The 21390-nt window shown below is 41.4% G+C and overlaps 1 protein-coding gene across 1 annotated transcript in view; it reads right to left on the bottom strand.

Moving 5' to 3' along the window:
* EBF1 (early B cell factor 1) overlaps positions 1-21390 on the bottom strand; it is a 368250-nt gene that overhangs the window by 102662 nt on the left and 244198 nt on the right. Inside the window, exon 7 of the mRNA XM_023528620.1 lies at positions 17694-17835. Within this exon, the coding sequence (XP_023384388.1) occupies positions 17694-17835 (142 nt within the window). The remainder of the gene's footprint in view (positions 1-17693; positions 17836-21390) is intronic.

The following is a 21390-nucleotide window of genomic DNA, read 5'->3' as shown; positions in this document are numbered from 1 at the left end:
ATTATTCATGGATCCAATTGTGATATTTGTTGCAACAATAGTAAATTCACTTGCCTCTGATTATACAATAAATAAACAACTCTTTTTCTTCCTGACAAGGAGAACTTTCATGCACAAAATGTTTAGCCCAATTCTCCTTATTATCCTGTTATAAAAAAAAGTTCTAGATATGAAAACCAAGGAAGAAAGGGAAATGAAAATAACTTTCCAAAAATGGATAACCAATATTGTACAAAGAGGAAACAATTTTTAGGCTAAAACAACAACAACAAATGTCACCACTTTTTCAAGAAAAACTCAAGTCTTTATTTTCAAGCAATCTTCCTGGGCCTGGAAAATCAAAAAGGCAAATATGAGCAAGTCTAGTGGAAAATCTGTGACGTTGATCTTGGCTGGAGCCGTATTTTTAACAGGCCTTGAATGTGTGTGTCGGATCACCCAGATGGTCATACAGGAATCGGCCTGATAGGATTAAACCTTTATTCTGGACTCTGCTCCATCTGTTCGCCAAGGTTTGTCTTTCCTTATCTGAATATAAAATTTTAGCCTCTTGTGTCTGGGAGCTGGCCTAAATTCAGCATTAAAAACACAGATGCATGCAGATAATTTAACATTTCATTAGTTACTCTCAGTTGATATCAGCTTGGTTTTTTTTTCAAAAAAACATTTTTGTGAAAAATTTTCCTAGGAAGGAATTTAGAATCTACTTTTTTGTTGTTGTTAGAGGGCTTTGTCTCTCTCCTCCTATTGAATTCTAGGATTCATTCGATTCACTGCTATAATAGGAGTTTCCACTGATGTTTGCCCACAAGATAGAAAAAAAGGAAGATCCGGCATCTTTTCTGTAAATCTGACTATATGAAGAGATGATACATAATTCTGATTGGATGAATAACCCAAGCAGAATAGATTCGTGTGTGTTTTGTTCTCTTTTTTTCCATTACAATAAGACTGGTATGAGTCATTATTTGATAAAATTAGCTGCAATAGCAGTTTTCTATCATTTTCATTAGGTTTTCTATGTTTTTTAAGAAGGTCTCTTTGGGGGGAAGGAGACTGTAATCCAGAGCTTCATCTTGAATAAAACAGGCTGACCTCTGTTTTGCCCCCTCCCTCCCCATGCATATATCCCTAGAAGCAGAGAAGGTATTTATTAGCTGAAAAGTTGGCTTGGGGCGGGTTTCAGGACAGAGGCTCATAAGTTATCAATAGGCCAGAGCCTGGTAGATGGTTCTGGGGTTTCCAACCCTGTAACAAAGGAAGGAAGGGAGGGAGGGCTGTGACTACTGGGCTCAGCAAAGCAAGTCAGGGTCAGAACTTTCAGGCAAACGGCATGCAAATGAATGAATAAGTTGCGTGAAAGAGAGATCTTTTAGAACCCTGCTTTGCGGCTGGTTTACTGCAATGTGATTATTAGATGTGATCGATGTGTGATTGTGATGGAAACCACAAAGATGGCAGCCCATGGAGCCTCAGCTCTAAGAATGGAGGATCCCTCGATAGGCTAGCAGGGCCCCACCAGCTTTCCACAGTCCCCTCCGTAACACTGGCTCTTGGCTCTGTGCTCTCATGAATGGCAGGGTCAAGCAGCTCATCAAAAAATTTAGGCTTTCTCACACACAAGGCTAGTCGTCATATTCAGGCAGTACCCTTAAGTGGACAGTCAGGGACCAGAGAGCAGTGAAACATCCAGTTCGAACTTCCGACGATTTATTCTTATTGGTGGGAATGTACACATAACATCTTGGAAACATATGGCTTTGTCTCCCTAAATTGCCAAGAATTCTAGCTTTGTGATAAGGGGTGGTTGCCTTTCTGGAAGGGGTGGTTGCCTGTGCGATGAAGCCTACTCTAAGTCATCTCCTGTAAAAGGAACATGCACATACACACAGTCCCAGTGTCTATTCTCTGCATTTTATTCTAAACAAGGACACCTGACTGGATGTTCAGTCCTATCACTTAAATCTGCTTTGCCCTATACAGTAGCCACTAGTCACATGCAACTACTGAATTTAATTTTTAATTAATTTAAAAAAATTTTTAAAGAAGTTATTTTCTCAGTCATTCTAGCCACATTTCAACTGGCAAATACCTACATGTAATGAGTGGCTGTCATATTGGACGGCACAGAGAGATAGAACGTTTCCATCATTACTGGAAGTTCTACTGAGGGTTAATTTTAAATACCTGAGCCTGTAAATTGATAAAGAATAATCACAGCTACCATTTATGGGATGCCCTCCATATGCCAGGAATTTTACTAAGAATAATTACTCTCTAATATCTCCAATAATGATCACAAAATGAAATGCTCACAGGGCCAGGCAGGAAGGTAAGTTACTAAAATGGGCCAGGGGAAACACAGTGGGAGAGGTGGGGACTGTGGATGACTATGGAGTATACGCTCTGCCCACAAAGGGACACAATGTCTCAGTTTGACCTAATTGTGGTCATTTGAGAAGGTGGGTCCAGCACTACCAGCTCTTCCGGATATAAACAGAATTTCCAAGATTTTCATATAAAGCTCTTTATTTTTAATTGTAAAGCAACAAGCATATAGTTTACTTGAGCACCATGCAAACCAAACCTAAATACACCTGAGCTTCTGATGCAGTCACGACCTGATCCACCAGTGTGCAACTTCTATCAATCCCTGGAGGACCCAGGATCGTCTTTCAGTCATTAATTCCTGCCATTCCATAACTAATACTGCCACTGACTCATCAAACAATAAACACAAACCATAACCACTGACAATTCTACTTGATTGTTCAAAGCCTCTTCCAGAACAGTACAGAAATTCCGAGCCAACCTTCCTCTGCTATGCAGAAGATTTTCAATAAGCAATTTGGGAGACAAGCTCCCTACTCCTGAAGGATTTCTGTTGTCATCATGCAAGAGAGCACAGATAGTGACTTTTTAAGGAACCTGTGTTTTGAATGCGAGCAGCATCTCAAAATCAACCTTGCCCAACCTTCAGCAATGTGCAGACCCTGCTTTGTGCTTTTCAAAATAGTAATGCGTATATTTCTCTCCATGACCGAGGCTGCTACTGCTAATGTATTTGAGTGAACTTTTATTATTGAGAGCCTTATCATGGTGAGCCAGTTTCCTCTCCTCCCTGACACATTCAGTGACGCTGCACTCCAGTGTTTGTGATAGCACAGATGTTTCCGTGGTGATGATCAGTGACGTCACGAGCACCGGGATGTGTATCATCAAATTTATGCAGACACAGGAGCAAAGGAGAGTGGGAACTCCGCTTCCATTTGAACTCTGTGAGGACTGACTCAGCTTCCTCAACAATGACTCTTTAGGGTCTGGGCTGTCCAATCTGGACTGCCAAGAGCGAACACTCACTCTTGCCTCTTTGTGATTCATTTTACTATTGGACTTAATTATGTGCAAAGTCCCCTCTTCATATCAAAACCCAGATTAACCTTCCACAGATGCCAGCTTTCAAATCATTACTGCCCTCTCGAAAGCTTTCTGCTGTTTCCCCTTAGCCTACAGCATCAAGTTCACTCTCAGGAATCTGACCAGTTCTCCCTTCCTGCCTCATTTCACACACACCTCTCCCAAACTAGAGGCCGAACTCAGCAGCAGTTAAGGGCTCTGGCTTCAGGAAGCCTCAGTTCACACTTTACCTTCACCGCTCACGATCCAGGGCACACTACTTTTCTTAAGTCTCCACTTTAATTGAGAATACTAATTATAGAGAACTTGCCTCATGAGGTTGCTATGAGGTATACCTGAGTTAACCCATGTGTACAGAGCTCAGCCCAGAGTATGCTATGGGTAAATGTGAGAGAGAATGAAGAACATGAAGAGTTGCAGAAGCAGGAGGAAGATGGGGAAGAGGAAAATGAAGATAATGATGATGGGCCCTCCAAACCTACTGTCTCCTACTATGCACGACCCTACCATTTCTTTTTCAGGAAGGTTATATCACTCACTTCCACCCAAACAGTACTTTGCCAAAAAGATTGACCTTCTGCACGAAGCTGTTTCTTTCCATTCCAGTCTACAAAACACTAATCCTTGAGAGAACTTCATGTCTTTCCCTTGAACTTTTATCTTGATATATGTATGCATTTATGTATATAGCTGGGCGCGCGCGCGCGCACACACACACACACACACACACACACACACACACACATGCAAAGCAACCCGCTGTCAACGCATACCTTGCAGGCAGGGACTTCATTCATTCACAAACTGGATAGACAGTATTCTGTACTTAACCAATACCTGACAATTAACTAGCATTGTTAAGTTTTCAAAGGGCTTGCCCATATTTTCTCAATTATTCTTAATATCAACCCAGAGTAGTAGGTAAGCAGATGGTATTTTGGATTGCACTATACAAATGAGGTAACTGAATCTCAGAGACTCACTTGAACTTGAGACTTTGAGAGTCCACATTGGTTGATAAAGTCAAATATTTAAAACACCCAAACTACCCTTCAATTTTGGTATTTACTTAAAATTTCTGCTCAGTTTGGCTAAAATATTCACTTTAATCATATAAATACAGCCAACATCCCATAAAATCTTACTTGTGCAATTCCTTATTCCCAAGATAGAGGGTGGATATTTATTAACTTCACAGAATATTACTACTTTATTTCCAAGTAAAGTTATTTTCCCCCTAAGACTCAGCCCCACGTATGAGTTATAGTAAAATTTCTCTCTACCTTCTTCTATTTCCAAGTTCAAAAAATGGCATCCTAATATAATACTGCAGGTGCCAAATTAAACACAAGAACATCGAAAACACTGCCAGACTTCCAGGCCGAGAAGCTTTTCTATTGTTACAAGTTGGGCTGCTAAACACACAGAGTTTGAACAGCTAATACAAGCGATAGCAGCACTATGAGAACTTATAATTTTAAAGTGTAGGGTTGTTCCCCTCCACTTTCGTTTGCAATCTGGACATTATCCATCTCAATGGTGTTCATTATAGAACTTTGCACATGTAAAGAAAATAATAAAAGTTTACTAATTAAATAGGTTATCATAAAACAGTACCTTAACATTCTTCTTAACCTTTTTGTATTTTTCTTTTGAACGACAAGAGTTGGATTCCACAAGCTTTAGCTAACCAAATCAAGAAGGGTTTCTAGGATCCTGCCAAAGTTGAAAGGTAGAGGAATCTGAGGTCTGACTTTATAGATTTCTTACACAGAATAGTTACTGGAAGAGCACAGCTGGTTTGATGATTCAGCCAGAAGGTTTTAGCAAAGAATGATCGAAACTATATTGCCCTCTTCAACTAAGAAATGATAAAATACATTGGAACTGCTGCGACATGTTCCCCTCACCCATCATCCCACACATAACGCCCCTAAAAGCATGTGCCTCAGGCCCAGCACATAGTAGGTGCTCATTATTATTGGCCTCCCGACTGTGTTCAAAAAGGAAATAGACAAAGAATAATAAAGAATTAAAGAAAGTTCTCAATTTATACCAACCATGTTAATTTTAACCAGTCTTCTAAGTAACAGCCAATGTCTACTTTTATTTTCGTGTACTTTACATATGGTTTTCTGTTGAAATTTCTATTACTTTGCCCCCAAAGTCAGTGAAAGAAACCGATGTGTTGAGAAGAGGCCCCAAACCTGACAATATCTGTGCCTTTATTCCCCGTGTTCTCCCCAGAACTGTGGGGTGAAAAATGTGGATTTGAACAACTGGTGTCCTGCTGACTGCAACTGTCAATTAAATAAGCCAGCAACACAAGAGCATATGTTCACATATAAAATATTGATTAATTTCATAGACTGGGATAAAAATATATTAGTAGTTGGGTCCTGCCTTCATGCTTAGTAGTCAGATACGTATTTGGCCAGTTCAGATCTATTTCTGTGCCCCGTGGGCTCGAGAGTGTTACTTTTGTGTTTCGCTTTTCTTTTCCTTCTCTGGTTACCGTCTGGTTTCTCATGTCTTTTGGAGCCTCTGTTACAACTTACCAGCAGCATATGTTTAAGTAGGATTTTAATTACTAGATCGTCTCCCAGCCGACCTGCCCAAGGCAGGCTGGCATAAAAGTCCTACAATCCAAGCCTCAGACTTTCTCTTGTCTCTAAGTAAATCTTTTTCTTTTTCTTTTTTTTTTTTTTGAGGATACTAAAATCATGCTGATGGCATCATATTCATCTGATAAGGATGATGATCACCTAATTTCTATAAAGTTTCATTTCTGTCCACTGAGCATTTCAAGTTGCAGGGCTGGCACAGGGAGATGAGATGGGGTGCCCGATAGCGTGACGTGATACCAGGATTTTTTATCTTAACCCAGAAAAGCACCTTCCCGTATATCATTGCACGTGCCAACTAGCGTTCCCTGGGGATTTAGCACAGATCTGGCCTTTCAATTTGCCTTTGAGTAACGCCGTCAATTTGCTTCAATTGAAGCAGGAATTATATTACATGATCGAATAGCAGGAGAATTTCTCTCCACCTCTGAGGTCCAATGTGAGGGGACTAGCATCGACTAAACAGTGGAAAAGAACAGCGGTGATGACCACCTTGCTTCGGCTACTTGGAGGTTCAAATACACTGCAGTAACTCTTTCTCTCTTTGGCCACAACCAACTCTTTGAAGGATAGCCTCAGTTTCCCCCGTTTGCTGGATGTAGAGAATATCAGCACTGCCCTCCCATGGTGGTTAAGAGCATTAGAAGAGAGGATGCAAAGCACTTAGCACTGAATCTGATACTAGTAAATGTTCAAAGGCTGCTATCCTAACAGAAAAATCACCACTCAAAATACTGCCTTAAGCTGGCATTTTGCTAGGCAAAGAAAATACACTGAATCCACACCTCCAAGTAAAAGGGAAACCGACTGATGAGACATTTCTAAACTTATTTTCTCAAAAATGGATCTCAGGCCTAGCCCGCCTTTCCTAGTAGTCCTCCCCAAAGCTTCTAATATTTTGTCCCCACATGTAGTTCTGGAAATGCTTTCCCCTATGCCCGACATGCTCTTTCTTATTTGCTTGATGAAACACTACTCATTCTTGTGTTAAATTTTCAAAGTGTCCCTGATTCTCCTGATTTGGCTGGGTCCCCTCGTTTAAAGCTCTCTCAGCAGTCTATAGTGCTCCTTTACAGTGCGTGCCATCATTATACTTTAAATAATTCTATGTGCAATTATTTGTTTAATATCAACACATAAATATGCACACACACGACCATATATTTCATAATATCAATAGTTGTCCTTGCCTTGTTCGCCTCTGCATCCCTATTGTCTAATACTGTAGGCAGTCAATAAACATACGTTAAATACATGACTGATGGAATGGATGAATTAGCAAATGAACTAAAGAAGAATGGTCAGAGTTGTTAAGATATTAAGGAATTAAATCAATTAGCTTAAAAGTTGAGAACTCTTCCAGTGGTTATTAACAATTGCCACCCACATTGGGCTTCCTCAGTGGATAAGCAGTGGCTCTGTGGAATCTGGTTTCCTGGGCTAATCTGGCTCCCGATCCAGCTGCAGACACTCCATTCTCTTGGGGGTTAAAATTAGCACCCGTAAGCTCCCCCTGCAATGGGGTCTAATCATGCAAGGACCCAGGTGGGTCTTGCTGACAGATGTTAAGGTTAGAAGGAAGGGTAGCAGCCAGATGAGAAAACAGAGCCACCCCCTTCCGGAGGTACCAGCACTTCCTGTCTTTAGGCCTGGCTGGTTCCTGCCTGCCCCACCCCTCCCCCATGCATCAGTTTCAACACAGTTGCTGCTCTTTCTGTCATTTGAACTCAAATCCTATCTTGGAAATTGATGGGCGATTCTGCCCCTGACAACACAATGTCAGCTTTGCTCAGTGTCCAGCTGGTTCCGTATATATTATCATAATGTGCTGCCTGGGTGGACCCTGGCTGATTCTCCCTCGACTCAAATCCTCCTTTCCAGATTAATTTCTCCTCTGTAACATGCAGACACTACTTGTTTAAATATAAAAACAGAGTTAACAGCTTGCGAGACGTTTTGATTTTTAAAATCTTATGAGGACATACAGTCTATTCTAAAGGTAAACTGAGCTAAAAGATTTTCCTTTAAAAAACAATATTTGATTTAAAAAAAAAAAAAACTGTTTCCCAGGCTCCTACTGTTTCCTGGTGACTTGAAAGAATTATTACTTCCCCCAATCCTTAACAACTCTAAAACAGTGTTTCCCAAACTTCGGTCCTGGTTTTGCTCCATCCCAGTACCACTTAAGTTATGACTTACTTATTATTTAGTTGCTATTCTGTTTAGATTGACTTATTTTCTCTTTAAAAGCAGACTTTCCCTAAGCAATAACGGCTGTGAGATCATGACTTTGGAGTGCTACGTGATTTTTTTCCTTTTGCATTAAGATAGACATATAACTATTAAAAACATTTTTTTGTAATGCTTTCCAACTATCACCTAGAATCATCCCATATACTGCATGGGAAACCCTGTCTAAAAGTTCTCTGCTAACCATCGAGTGGGTTCAACACTACACTAACTCAGCTGAAGGAATTCAGAGAGAAGAATGTTGGATGAGAGCCACCTAAGGCACAAATGGCCATGTATGTCACACTTTGTGGCTTTCCAGGCCTCCTGGAACCCACGATGAAGGGAAGCGGGCTTCGGATCTGTCCTATGGAAGGACCATCACCATGGCAGGTCTCCTACCCCCTGAGGTGCTACACACATGCACACACCAAAGCAGTGTGCATGTGTGTAGCACCTCAGCGGGTAGGAGACCTCTCACAGAATCGGCAGGGTTCAAACAACAAATCATCATGGCTGAAAGGGCTAAATCAAGCCTCTCCCCGCCTCCTTAACAGATGAGGAAACTGAGGCCTGAAGAGATCGAAGTACATACTGGAGGCCATGCAGCAAGGTAGTGGCAGTGCTCTGTTCTTATTTATTTCTGCATGCATAACTGAAAATGTTCAAACAAAAATGCTTCAAACCCACTCCTGGCCACACTGCCCCTAAATATCTCATCTGAAGAAGATTTATGAACAGTATAGAGAAGCTTTCATTTGCATATTTGCCTCATCTGAATCTTCCGAAATTCTCGTGAGGAAAAGTCCTGTGGCAACGAAGTAGAAATAGGCCCTTGGCCTGGAACAATTATGTGAATAAACGCAACTGGAATTACCATGCTTTTGTAATGAAATAGAAAATAAAAAATTACGCTTTAAGAAAGTCAGTCATTTCTGTCCAAAACTAAGCAGAAAACATCACTCTCCTCCCCCACCATCCCCTACACACTTTGTGCTTATTAAAATAAGTTAGGTGTGGCTCACTCATTCATTAGGTCACACAAAGTACCAAATACTGGGAGTTTCCCAGAGCTGATGGGTCTGTCAAGAAATTGATATAAGAAAACAGCCTCCCCAAATCCATGTCAGTTTCCCATGTTATTTGAAATGTGGGATTTAGTAACCCTTCAGTACCTTAATAAGGATACTGTTGGTATCGTAACAGTCACTTAGCTCACAATCTCACAGTTTTCTCATGGTCTCCTTTTTCTCTATTTTGCATACACGCCAGGGAGCCCATATGGTCAACATATGATTTCTACAGAGATGAGTTAGAACATCCTTGCAAATAAATAAAATATTACCAGCCTCCTTCTTATCTTGCCAGCCCTGTAGACAACATGCCGGTCATCAAATAAAATCAGCATTTTCTTTATTGGACTAGCAGAATGTGGTATTGCCATGGGAAAAATAGGTCATTGGAGGAAAATGAACTATAAGGTAAATATACTCAGTATGCCCATAAAAAAAAAGATATGCTCTGGGCTAACTTTTGAAAGTTCTATTTATGATACCAGCATAATTGCCTTCTTTGTACTGAGAAAAAAAATAAGAATAGTGGGATAGAAGATGTAAGAATTTAAGCACAGTGGATAGAGCAAATAGCGGAGGGGACAGACTCTGAAGTAAGAACCCTAGATCTGCTACTTATTTGCTGCGCATCTCCGGACAAGTTACTTAACCTCTCTTTAGCCTCTGTTTCCTCATCTTGCAGTGGGGGATGTACAGCATAATAAGGGCCCAATGAGTGTTTATTGTCATTATTCTCAGTACTACTATTATACAGAGCTACATGGTTAGGTAGACCTAGAGTCTAGTCCCAGACCTAATTCTGATTAGTTTTCTGGCTTTGGGTAAGTTACTGACCCTCTCCAAAGCCCAATTTTCTCATCTGTAATATGGGGATAATAATTATTATTGCTCATTAGATTTATTGAAAGATTTGGTAAGATAATATAAGCAAAATGATTACCATAGTGCTGATACATAATTAATGCTACAGACAATGTTAGTTGATATTAGTCCAAAAACAACAGCAATGATGATAATGATGATGATAATACATATAATACCTGGCCTGATCATCAATAAGCAGGACAGCAATGTCAGGGCACTCTTTCTCCTTTGTCAGCAATGCTGTTGGTGGTATCACATGCAAATAAGGATAACAGAGATCACCTGCTTTGCAGTGACCTGTGGCTCGTGAACTCTTTAATCTGCCTGATGCTGAGAGCTTGCTGGCTACCAAGGCGCCAGTGTTAGGATTTCCGGCGTTACCTGCTTTATGGATTACTCAGGGGATACACGGAAAATCACTCTTGACTTACATCCTTGTTCATTATCTTGACTTCTTGCCGTGTCCTTTCTATCGCAAGGGAAGACAAAAGACATCTTCCCCACTGCTCAAAGAAAAAAGCCTGATTTGATGTTTGAAAATCTGGGGCCTCCGTGCTCTATTTTATGACACATCTGGATATTCTTAACCTTAATGTTCTGTTCTTGCATCTGTCTTGCTTTCTCAAGTAGGAAAATCAATTGATAAGATGTAATGTGCCACCCTCAGTAACAAAAGATGATGCTGATATTTTTCTACTTAACCTTGACCCTTCTTCACCTAAATGCTCTTGCTAAAGTGGGCCTGGCTGGAGTTCTGGACCAAAACCAGGCACATGAAGGGCTGTTGGTTGTCTAAGTGTAAAGCACCATGTCATTCATCCTCTGCCCTTGTGTTTTGAAGGTGCATTTCTGTCAGGACACTGCAGCAATTTTACAGACGTTCTTCTCGTGATTCCTGAGATTCCAGAGATCCCACCAGCCTAGGTCAGCCTGAACCAAACAGGCATTGTGGGTGGACCCCCAGCCTTCCAACATCCTATGTAACCCAGGGACCATTTAGATGTGCAACTCCTGAAATTCACGCTTGTCCAGTAAACCATGGACAAATACAGAGAGCACACAATGGATTTTAACAGGAATGAGCTATATGAGCAGGTTGCATCCCCTCGCTAGGTCTCAGTTTCCTTCTCTGGACAATGAGGAGATATCGTAGATGGCCTCCCATACCCCCATGGCTCTTCACGCAGCACGAGCTGTGACTCAGCTGTTGACCACGGTGAGAGAGGAGAGTGACATTGGGGAGGGTACATATCTCTTTTTTGCTTATTTTCACTTATCTAATTTTAATTTTATTGGGGTCAGACAAGTAATACACAATTCATAAGTCGAACAGCAACAGCAGCTCTCTAGTCTAAAAGCTTTAAAAAAGTGAGTCTCCACAAGTGCAAAAAGAAGTCAATGGCAAACTCTTTCTAAGCCACTCGTGAAAAAAAGTGAATCTACATGCCAAAACCATCTAGAAAAATAACTCTCAAATGCTTGAGTTTCTTCCTATTTTGAACACATGCACTATTGAGAGAATGAGACGTGATCGGGGGTGATGGCTTCAGGGCATAGCCAACTCCCCGGTAAGCTTCCAGGGCTGGCAGGGAAGGGCAAAGTTATAAAAAGCTCGGAGCAATCGGGCCCTGGGCTTTCACCGCACACTAGCGGTTCGTGTAATTGAAACTGAGTTCGTCAAAGCCCTGCTCAGTGGGTCCCCCCCACCATTTCACAATTGCCACTGACCATCCCAGCAGCCCACGTGGACCTGTGTGCCCTGGCCCTTGGCAGCCACCCCAGCCTTGTCTCGGGGTCACCCTCCCGGTAGCCGGGAACAACAGGAGCCATCCCAGTGTCTTTCAGTACTTTGAACTCAATAAGCAATAGCCTTTGTATATGCTGTTCCCTCTGACCGGGAATTCGTTTCTATCCTCTTTGCCTGGTGAAAACTTATTTATCTCTTGGGTTTTAACATAAATGTAATTTTTCTCAAAGAAGGCTTCCCTGACACCTCACTCCTCCTCACTCCTTTTATGGTCCTTATGGACAACTCTAATGAGTTAGTTGTAAGTTCTATTTAACATCTTTGGCCTCCATTTACATCACAAAGTCTATGAGGACAGGAAATGAATCTGCCCTGTGCTACTGCACCTAGCTTAGTGTCTGGCATGCTACTGCATGTTTAGTATGAATGAATGGAGGGAGGGATGATTTGAAATCCACCTTGCTGACAATGTATTCCTTGGCTGGAGAGCCAAAGAAAGGGCTCTACTAGAAATAGCCAGTTAATTTATCTATTCTTCTGAAGCCCTGTCCCTCCAAACGTGCCTCCTGAAGAAGGTGCAAGACCAGGGAAGGCAAGTGTCGGTGGCTTCAGTTCAGAGGACCAAAAAATAGTACATGCTAAGAGGAGTTCTAGAGGTGGCCCAACTCAGCTGTCATTGATCACATACAAAACTACAACCACAAAAGCAAAGTAACCTTTCCAGAGTCATACAGCTAGTTAAAGGCAGAGTCGGGACCAAAATCCAGCACTCCAGTCAGACAGCCTGATCCTCCTTCCAGCCGATACTGACTGGCCACTTCTGAGGCTCTCGTTGCACAGAAGGGAGAAGAGCAGGCCTCTCCCTTCTATTGGAAGCTCTACACTGTCTCTCAAGGAGTAATCTCCCTATCTTTCTCCACACGTCCATAAAACAACAAATTTATGTGCAGCTGGGCACAGGGAGTCAATGGGGCTGGATACCCAGGGGTAACCAACGGAAGCAAAAACTGCTTCTGTCTGGAGCAAAAGGATTAAAGGAGGTCAAATGCTAAAGAGCAAGGATAACACCATATTGTCAGGGACAGCTGGAAGGGGACACTACAATGGAAAGGTCAGAGCTAACTGGCGGTGGGGAAAATCTGGTTCTATTTCTCTAACACCGTAATTGGAGCAAGGAGAAGGGCCCAGGGATTCTATCACCACTCTTTCTTCTACAAAGTATTTTTAGTTTAACCAAAGCCCACTTTTGTTTTGATTTGATTTATTTTGGGATCCTGGCACATTTACACTTCACATCTCAATCTTTATAATTGCTTCGAAGGGAAACTTAATTCATTCGTATCTGATGCCCACGAAAGCTAAATTTCCACTGTTTTCCATTTTTAAAAAGCGGGGGTGTTTAAAATCTACATTTGAGCCAAGAAACCAAGTAGGACCTTAGGTCAGAACTCACGAACATAAAAATGTTCATCTTCTAAAAACTCTTGATTAATACTTCTACTGATTTTCCAAATAAACATGAAGATTGTACAAATTCATAACAATAAAAAATAACTCTAAAGCTGAAGAACACCCAGTTGGGGCCTTAAGCCCACTCCCAGACAGGGCACCTCCTGATGGCCAGCTGAGCTCCCTGACCCGCTCACTTCCCCAGGGACCAGGGAGGAGGCAAGTCCTCCAGGGGTCTAGAACGGAGAGAGAGAGAGGGAGGAGGCAAGTCCTCCAGGGGTCTAGAACGGAGAGAGAGAGAGTGAAGAGAAGAAGGGAGGAAGGGAGAAAAACACATGCACGCCAAAATAAAAGTCCCCTAAAAAATGAGCATTTAAACGGCTTGTCAGATGGCTTCCTGACAGAGCCACTAGAGTGTATGCACAGGCATTTGCATAAATGCTGCCAGTGAGTTCACCATAGCTGCGAGCGCTAATGGTACATAAAGTAATTTAGTCACTTCTCCCGGCATTCTATGTCAGAATGATGAGCACCGGCACTTTGCCTTGTTGCATATTAGATCATTAGATAATAAAGTGTTAGTGCATGCAAGCTGACAGGGTCCCTGCTCTGTAGCTTTGTGAGGGCACCACATTTTGCCATGGGGTAAAAAATAGAGAAACTGATGCCACGATTGGCCTTAAATTCAAGTCAACACAACCTGAAACTCAGGAGAACAATAGAACATCAACACTCCCCAGGCCCTTTGAAGATCCCAGCACACAGTGATGGGAAGACAGGGTGGGCACTCCAGCCAGAGTTGTATGTACATTACCACTGGGGGTGACAATTCAGTGTCTTTGGTCCCAAGCCTACGCTTTTTCAAAAATTAGAACCCCGAGAGCAGTTACGTGACGTTCTGAGGCTGCCTCTCTCCCCAACTGTACATCTTCCATAAAGTTATTGCTTAAAGTGGAAATCTCACTAGCTTATAGTGTCCCATAAATATCTAGCCAAAGAAAATCTCACTATTTTGAATGAAGAAAAAAAAAAGAGAGAGAGAGAGAGCAATTACCACAAGCTACAGCATGCAGAGATTCACCTTTTTTGGACCATACGAGACTCTATAAAATAAATTTGCCTTTGTCAGTTCTCCTACCTGACATACAGGACAGTTATTTGAGCACAAACGTTTGCGAGTCTGAGAGTCACACAGGGAAGACTGCATGGATGTAAAGCATAGTCTCTATCTCTCTTAAATGCAGGAGGATTGAGTCACATAAGAGAACTTTCCTCCAACTGTCTGACAAGCAGGATATAAATGGAGATGTGCAGAGTAACTCAAAATAATTCAGGCTACCTATAAATGAGATGGTGAAAAGCCCAGAATGAGGGGAAACGAAGGCTCCTACAGGTCACCTAAAAGGCGAAGATATTTGGCATGTCTCACTGTACAGCAGCTGTTGGAGGTGGGGGTGCAGGAGTGGTGGGGCCGAGGGGTGAGGCGTGGCTCTGTAAGTCTTAAATAGGGCAATTTCAAATAAGATTTTTCAATAGCAAGATAAAGTATTATCATACCCCCCAAATCAACATGAATTAGCATCTAGGTCCACTCCCACACATCACCAATGAAAGAGTCCACAGTCACCCTTTGCTGAGTAGATATTTATGTAGCTATCATAATGAAGTGTCTACATGAGTGGGTGGTTATGTGTGGTTGGTCGATTCATTCTACAGAGAAGCATGTTTCCATGTTACTGTCATTACTAAGAACCTTAAGGAAGCATCTGCCATTTTATTCTTCTGGAGACAAGAGAAGTAAGGCTTTGGAGAGAGGGAGGCCCCTCGCTAAAGGAGGTAGGACATACCCACCCCTCCAATGACGATTAATCATTAATAAATAGTGAAATGCCAACATTTTCTTGAATAATATGGCAATAATAACATGGCCATTTGTGGACTGGTAAACTGGAACAGAGGGATAAAATGTTGTCTTTAAAATTTCGAATAATATGATATTGCAACTTACATATTTATACGTACATCTAGAGGTGAGAATATCTGAACTGGGAGGCAATTTAGATATATTTTAATCCAGAGACTGCAAACTATTGGCCTGTGGCTATATTCCTCCTAAGTGACATTTTTCCCCCTCTCCTCTCTTCAAGGTTTAAAAGTTTTGTCATTAGTTACCAACAATTAAAAACTAAGAAAGTTTTAATTCTTGGCCAAAATGGAACATCTGGCTCCACTGGGCTCTTACGCCCCTTGGTGACAACTGCCTGGGGCTGGGAGCAGCAGAGCATGAACTTGCCTTTCTTCCGCAGTCCCCACCCAGCCCACTTCCCCTATGTGACCTGCCCCCACCCAAGGCACACATTTTCACCCTGCCCCCCACCCCCCTCCACAGATCATCACCTTCACTTTGCCTAGAAGGAACCTAAGGATCTCCAAAAGTAAATTGACTTGTCCAAGGTCACACGAAGGCTAGACATGAAACTGAAAACTGAATTTAGGTTTCCTGACTCTTATTTCGAGACTCTTTCCTCCACCTCATGATGCACAATAATGTTCCTGACCTTCATTCACTAGAGTACCCTTTCTAGCAGGTGGTTTTTGTTAGTTCGTGTTGTGTTCTTTTGTTGAGGGAGGACTTGCATGGTGTCACGAGCTCTCTCCCCAGCTTCTCGAAAGCAGGAACGGGGGCTGAGTGTGGTCTTCACTTGGAGCACATTTTGAAACTGTGAACCCATGACTGGCACATTTCAAAGTGACAGTCAAGTCTGTCCCCGGACAGGGCAATAACTAACCAGTCACAGTCAAAAAGAAGATGTTAGCTTTTAGGCCAGTGCTCTCTAAATTGTGCCCACTGAGTATGTACCTATATTTCCTTCTTCCTTTCACCTAAATGTCTCTAGTCACACAATGCCTTAACTGACTTCAAAGGTATTAAAAAGACAACATTACTATAAAGTGAGGATCAGAATAATTTTAAGAACAGAAATGGAACTAGGAACATAATCATGAGCAGGTGTTTTAGATGGCCTCCTGCAAAAAGTAATATCCATCCATCTCCGCACTAATGAAACCACAAAAAAGCACCTTTTGAAAGATGATGGTTTACCTTAAAATCACTGTAAAGCTGGATGTTGTGAAGAATCCCTTCTAAGAATGTTACATCTGGCTAACTAATAAAAGTACAGTTTGCGTATTCCTTAAGCAGAGAAAAAAAATCAGGCAAAAATGAGGACAGTGGTGTGTTTATTAAACTGGGATGCTGGCGGGGAAGGGAGTTTTTTCTACCTTATGAACTACATCATGGACTGCTCAAGACACTTGGTGATCTGTATGGTAGTGTTTAAAAAAGAATCCTGCTGATCTAGCAAACTGGAAAGTGAAGTGGGGAAATGAATTAAGAGTTTAATTTGAGGAGATTGGAGAAAATCTAGCATACTATTGGTACTCAGTAGTCTCAGTCACTGTTTCTTGGATGGAGTAATGGATAGATGAACAGATGAATGATGGATGGATGGATGGATGGATGCATGAAAAATGGATGGATGGATGAATGGACGTACAGATGAATACATTACATATACATGTAGCGCAGAAACATTCAGACATACACTCAATTCAGCCTTTTTTCTTTTGAGTGGCATTCACTTTTCTTTATTCAAATTTTTATCTGGTTTCCTCCAGTCCTCTCAAAGGCACAAGTGATTAGCCATAAAATCAAGACAAATGTGATTTCTCCCCACCAAAGTCTACCTACAGAAAGCAGCCTCTATCATATAGCAATGAGGGGAGGGGTAGGTATAGAGCACAGGAGGAACATTTAGTTCAGGCCTCATACTCAGAAAGTGCCTCCGACCTAGACTCTGGATTTTATCCTCAAATGAAGTTAAGTATGTAGTCACAAGCATACACCAGCAGGATTGTAAGGAGGACAGAGTTTATTATACAACCAGGTCATTGTAAACTTAAAATGCATCATGATTTTTGTTTCCCTGCTTTGGCCTTTCTTTATTCTTTTAATCAATTGGAAGCTTAAAATAAAGCAGTGGTGCAGGTTTCCCTCTGTTTCTCAAGAAGAAGGAAAGATACGTCAGCCATTTCTAGGGTACAGAATGTGCAACAAGAAAGTCTGGGACTCAAAGATATTTCTTGTCTTTAAATATACAGCATCAATATTGTTCAACAAGACTCTTGAAATTTGAAATGGGGCAGAAAATGTGGTGGAGTCGGAAGAAAGAAACCAAATAAATTCACAATTAAAGTAGCAATGCCAACCAATGAAAATGATTCGCCTACCATGTTCCAGATAAGAGGGCGTACCTTCCGAGGGGTCAAGCCTCCGAGCCCTCCGCCCGTGCTTGGAGTTATTATGGACAAACATGTTATCAGAGACTGCCAGGACATGGCCATCCACATTGACTGTCGTAGACACCACGACCTGGAGACAGAAGAGGGAAATGAATGAACATTTTAATATAAAAGCACGGAGGGTAATAAACTCAAGTTAAATAAATAACAGCTGGGAGCTGAAGAAAATTGCATAGCTATTTCACATAATAACTGGTGCTTATGCTGTACAAGTCTAACAAGAGGAGCTATTGATGAGGGGGTCTTTGGCATGGAACGCTTTTGATGCAGTTTTAAGTAAAATTGCACAGTTTATAGTTATACAGCAGAAGGTACACTGTTAACCATAATTTTAACAAGAGGATCTTTATTAGCATATTTTTTTACACAAGGGTGGTTGTGTTTCACCTAAATTACCCTTCAGTTTAGACACTGAAGCAGATATCACAGTTGATCATGCAAATAAAAATCTTTTGAATCTTTAAAATATTTCCCCCCCTACTGTGTCAGGGTTAAGAGGATAGAGAAATGAAAAAGAGAGTGTTCAGTGAGAGCTGGGATGTAGCGTTCTCTCCTGGATATCTTTTTGGGGTTTCTTGTACTTTTTTCTTCTCACATTGGTTTAGCTAATCAGACCAAAGCCCCTTGCACCATCACCACCCCCTCCCCCCCAAAAATCTCTGCTCATTAACAGTCTTCAATCTGTATTTTAAAGCCAAAAAAAAAAAAAAATGGTGGCACTGGTCCAAGGTACAATTCAGATACCCTGGCCACCTCATAAACTGACTCTGAAGCTGGTTTGCCAGAAAGGACATGAGCAAAGGTGTTTTCTCAGAGAATTTCGACTAAAACAATGAGAAGAAATGACCTACACTTCTCCTTATATTAAATAGGGAAGAGGATTAAAACTGAAACCCACAGAGATATGTTTATTCATGCGACCTCTTACAACCAAATATAATAATTGTCTGTAATTGCAGCTTCGGCTCCCACCTCATGCTTTGACATGGGAAACAGCAATCAGCCAGCTCCCGTTTAATCCACCTATTATGTTGACTAATTAACTTTGCTCGACAGTTTATTTCTTCCTCCATTATCAGCCCCTGTCAGCCGCAAGCACCCTGCAGCATAGGGGGGACCTCGGGCTCTTTGATTGATCACCGATAGATTGACATGCAGATTAATTTAATTAGAATCACCTCACTTGAGAAATGAAAGACAATGGCAAGAGGGCTAATAGATCTGCTCTCATAATGAGGCGAACCTCCAGAGCCAAGGCTGAGGATTTCTGATTTATTTTGCTCAATTCCCCAGTTGCTTGGGAAGACTCTCGCTTTAATTGTTCTTGGTTTTGAGAGGCATTAGCCTCTGAAGAGGTGAAATGGTTTACAAGGATTGGCACATACTCAGGCCCCTGTTTCTGAGGAAGTCTGTTCTCCAAGTTGGTGAAAGGAGGCACTGACTTCGAGTCTTGGGCAATGTGGCAGTTTCGCCACCTGAGTTGGGCAGAGGGGAAAATGGGCTGGGCCTTGACTGACACCTGCGAATTGTCAGCCCTGCCTGGTCCTCTTTGTGGGCTCCTATTGCCACCAACGCCTGCCATACTTAAAAGTTCCACTGTCCCCAGCTTTGACCTAAAAGCATCCTGGAGAAATATGGCAGATTTCCTCTCCCACTGCCTCAAAGATGGCAACAAACTAAAGGCAGCGAGCACACTGCTCTCGATAGAATCATGGGGTTGGGTTGATTTGATTGACTGATTTGATCTAGGCCCATCTCTCTGCTCACTTGAGGTCCTGCCCCTTGCATTAAGCCCCTAGAATCTCTCAGACCTGGATGTGGAAGTCAGGACATAGTCTCTGTAGTCATCCCACTCTGGGGCCTCCCCGGGATGACAGAAGGGGAGGGCTTCCATGTGGTCCCCTTAAGTCCTTTCTCAGTGCCCTTGCCTTGACTGCCAGCAGGACCTGAGCCCTCCCAATTTTATTTTTTAACTCTGTTTTATTAAAATGCAGAGTAAACAATTGAGAGTATTCTCCTTAGTCATTGTGAAACCCAAAATTCCGGCTAGGGCAAGTCGTTCAAGGGAAGAATCCGTAAGTTCAAAGGAGCAGTTTGCAAAGTAGTTTTGTTCTTTCTTTATGATTAACCAGATCTGATACAGCCCGAAGCTTATGTGTATGTCTCATCAACTGTAGATTAATTTAAGAGAAAAAGGAGATGGAGGAGGAAGAGAAGGGAAAAAAAAAAGGTCTACAGTTTTATTTTCAGAGTATTATGTGTGGTGACAGAGTCCATATTATTTAAGGCAATAGAAACTCACTTTTCTTTTTAGTTAGGGAGATGACTTCGTGGGACATCTACAATTATATAACAGAGCTGGGTCTTTCAAAGAAATTTTGATTTACTGCGAGACCACAATTGAGTGGTCACTGGAGTCGTTAGCTGAAGAAGCTATAAAAGGAATCCCAAACGGTCTGTTTTCAGTGTCAGGAAATACAGAAAGTGGTTATGCTAGATGTCTGTCTTAAGAGAAAAAAAAGCCATGACAATTCACCATGCACCTGTAAGACAAAGCACCACAGGCTTAAGGCTTAAAATATTCAGTACCGTTTAAAGACATTTCCATCTAATTCTTATATTGAACAAAAATGATAAAAACTGTTAAGGAAAAAAAAAAGCTACACCCTATGTGTCTTTTTCTTGACAAAAGAAAAATCAGCAAGACCACATGTGTGATAGAATCATTTCATTGAAAGACCAATTAAAACTGGAGAAAGATAACACAGAGGCTCTTCATGCCTTTAATTTCTAGAAAACACCTAATATGTTCCTCAAAGACTCATGACATAATACATTTTTAACTTCCCTATCCCCAAATAATTTCTCTCATTCTGATTTGGAAATGATAGGATATATTTAAATAAAATATATGCTTCAATTAATCCACAGAGCAACTTGTAAATATTTAAAAATCTGTGAAATGCAAAGTGGGCACCAAAGTGTCTTTTAAAAAATAGGCCCATAGTAGGAGGGAAAAGGGCCTTTACAGTCTAACACGAGATTAATGAGGTGCTGACATATTCACGCAGGCAAGGGGACAGACAGGCCTGCCAAATCTTCAACCTTCCCAAATTTTGTCAACAAGCTCAGCTTGAATTCGGGACAGATAAACATGGAAAATGATTTTACACTGGGCTCCACCACCCCTTCCCTCTCTGCCCACTTCTTCATTCTCTTGCCCAGGGAAAGAGATGAAGGGAATTTGAAGACCAAGAATATTTAGAATTTTATGATATCTGTTATAATGAAACCTTTACTCTCTAGAATCACACTGTCCAATACAGTAACAACACACTATTTAAACTAATTAAGTCAAATTTAAAATTCCATTGTTCCTGAGTCTGCATAGCCACATTTCAAGTGGTCAGTAGCTACATGTGGCTAGAGGTTACTATATTGGACAGAGCAGATATAGAATATATCTATCATTGTAGAATGTTCAATGGGACAGTGCTGCTATAGAATGGTTTTAAAATAAATCGTTCCAATTTATTCATGAGGATGTCTAAATTACATCTCCCGAAATAAGTATTAGTCTAGGTAGGCATGTTTAGGGCTGTGTACATGTGTATTTTTAAGAATC

Source organism: Pteropus vampyrus, unplaced genomic scaffold (assembly GCF_000151845.1).
Source record: "Pteropus vampyrus isolate Shadow unplaced genomic scaffold, Pvam_2.0 Scaffold30, whole genome shotgun sequence".
In the NCBI taxonomy this organism is placed as follows: domain Eukaryota; kingdom Metazoa; phylum Chordata; class Mammalia; order Chiroptera; family Pteropodidae; genus Pteropus; species Pteropus vampyrus.
The sequence above is the reverse complement of the archived record's forward strand: the minus strand, read 5'-3'. Positions and strand labels throughout refer to the sequence as shown.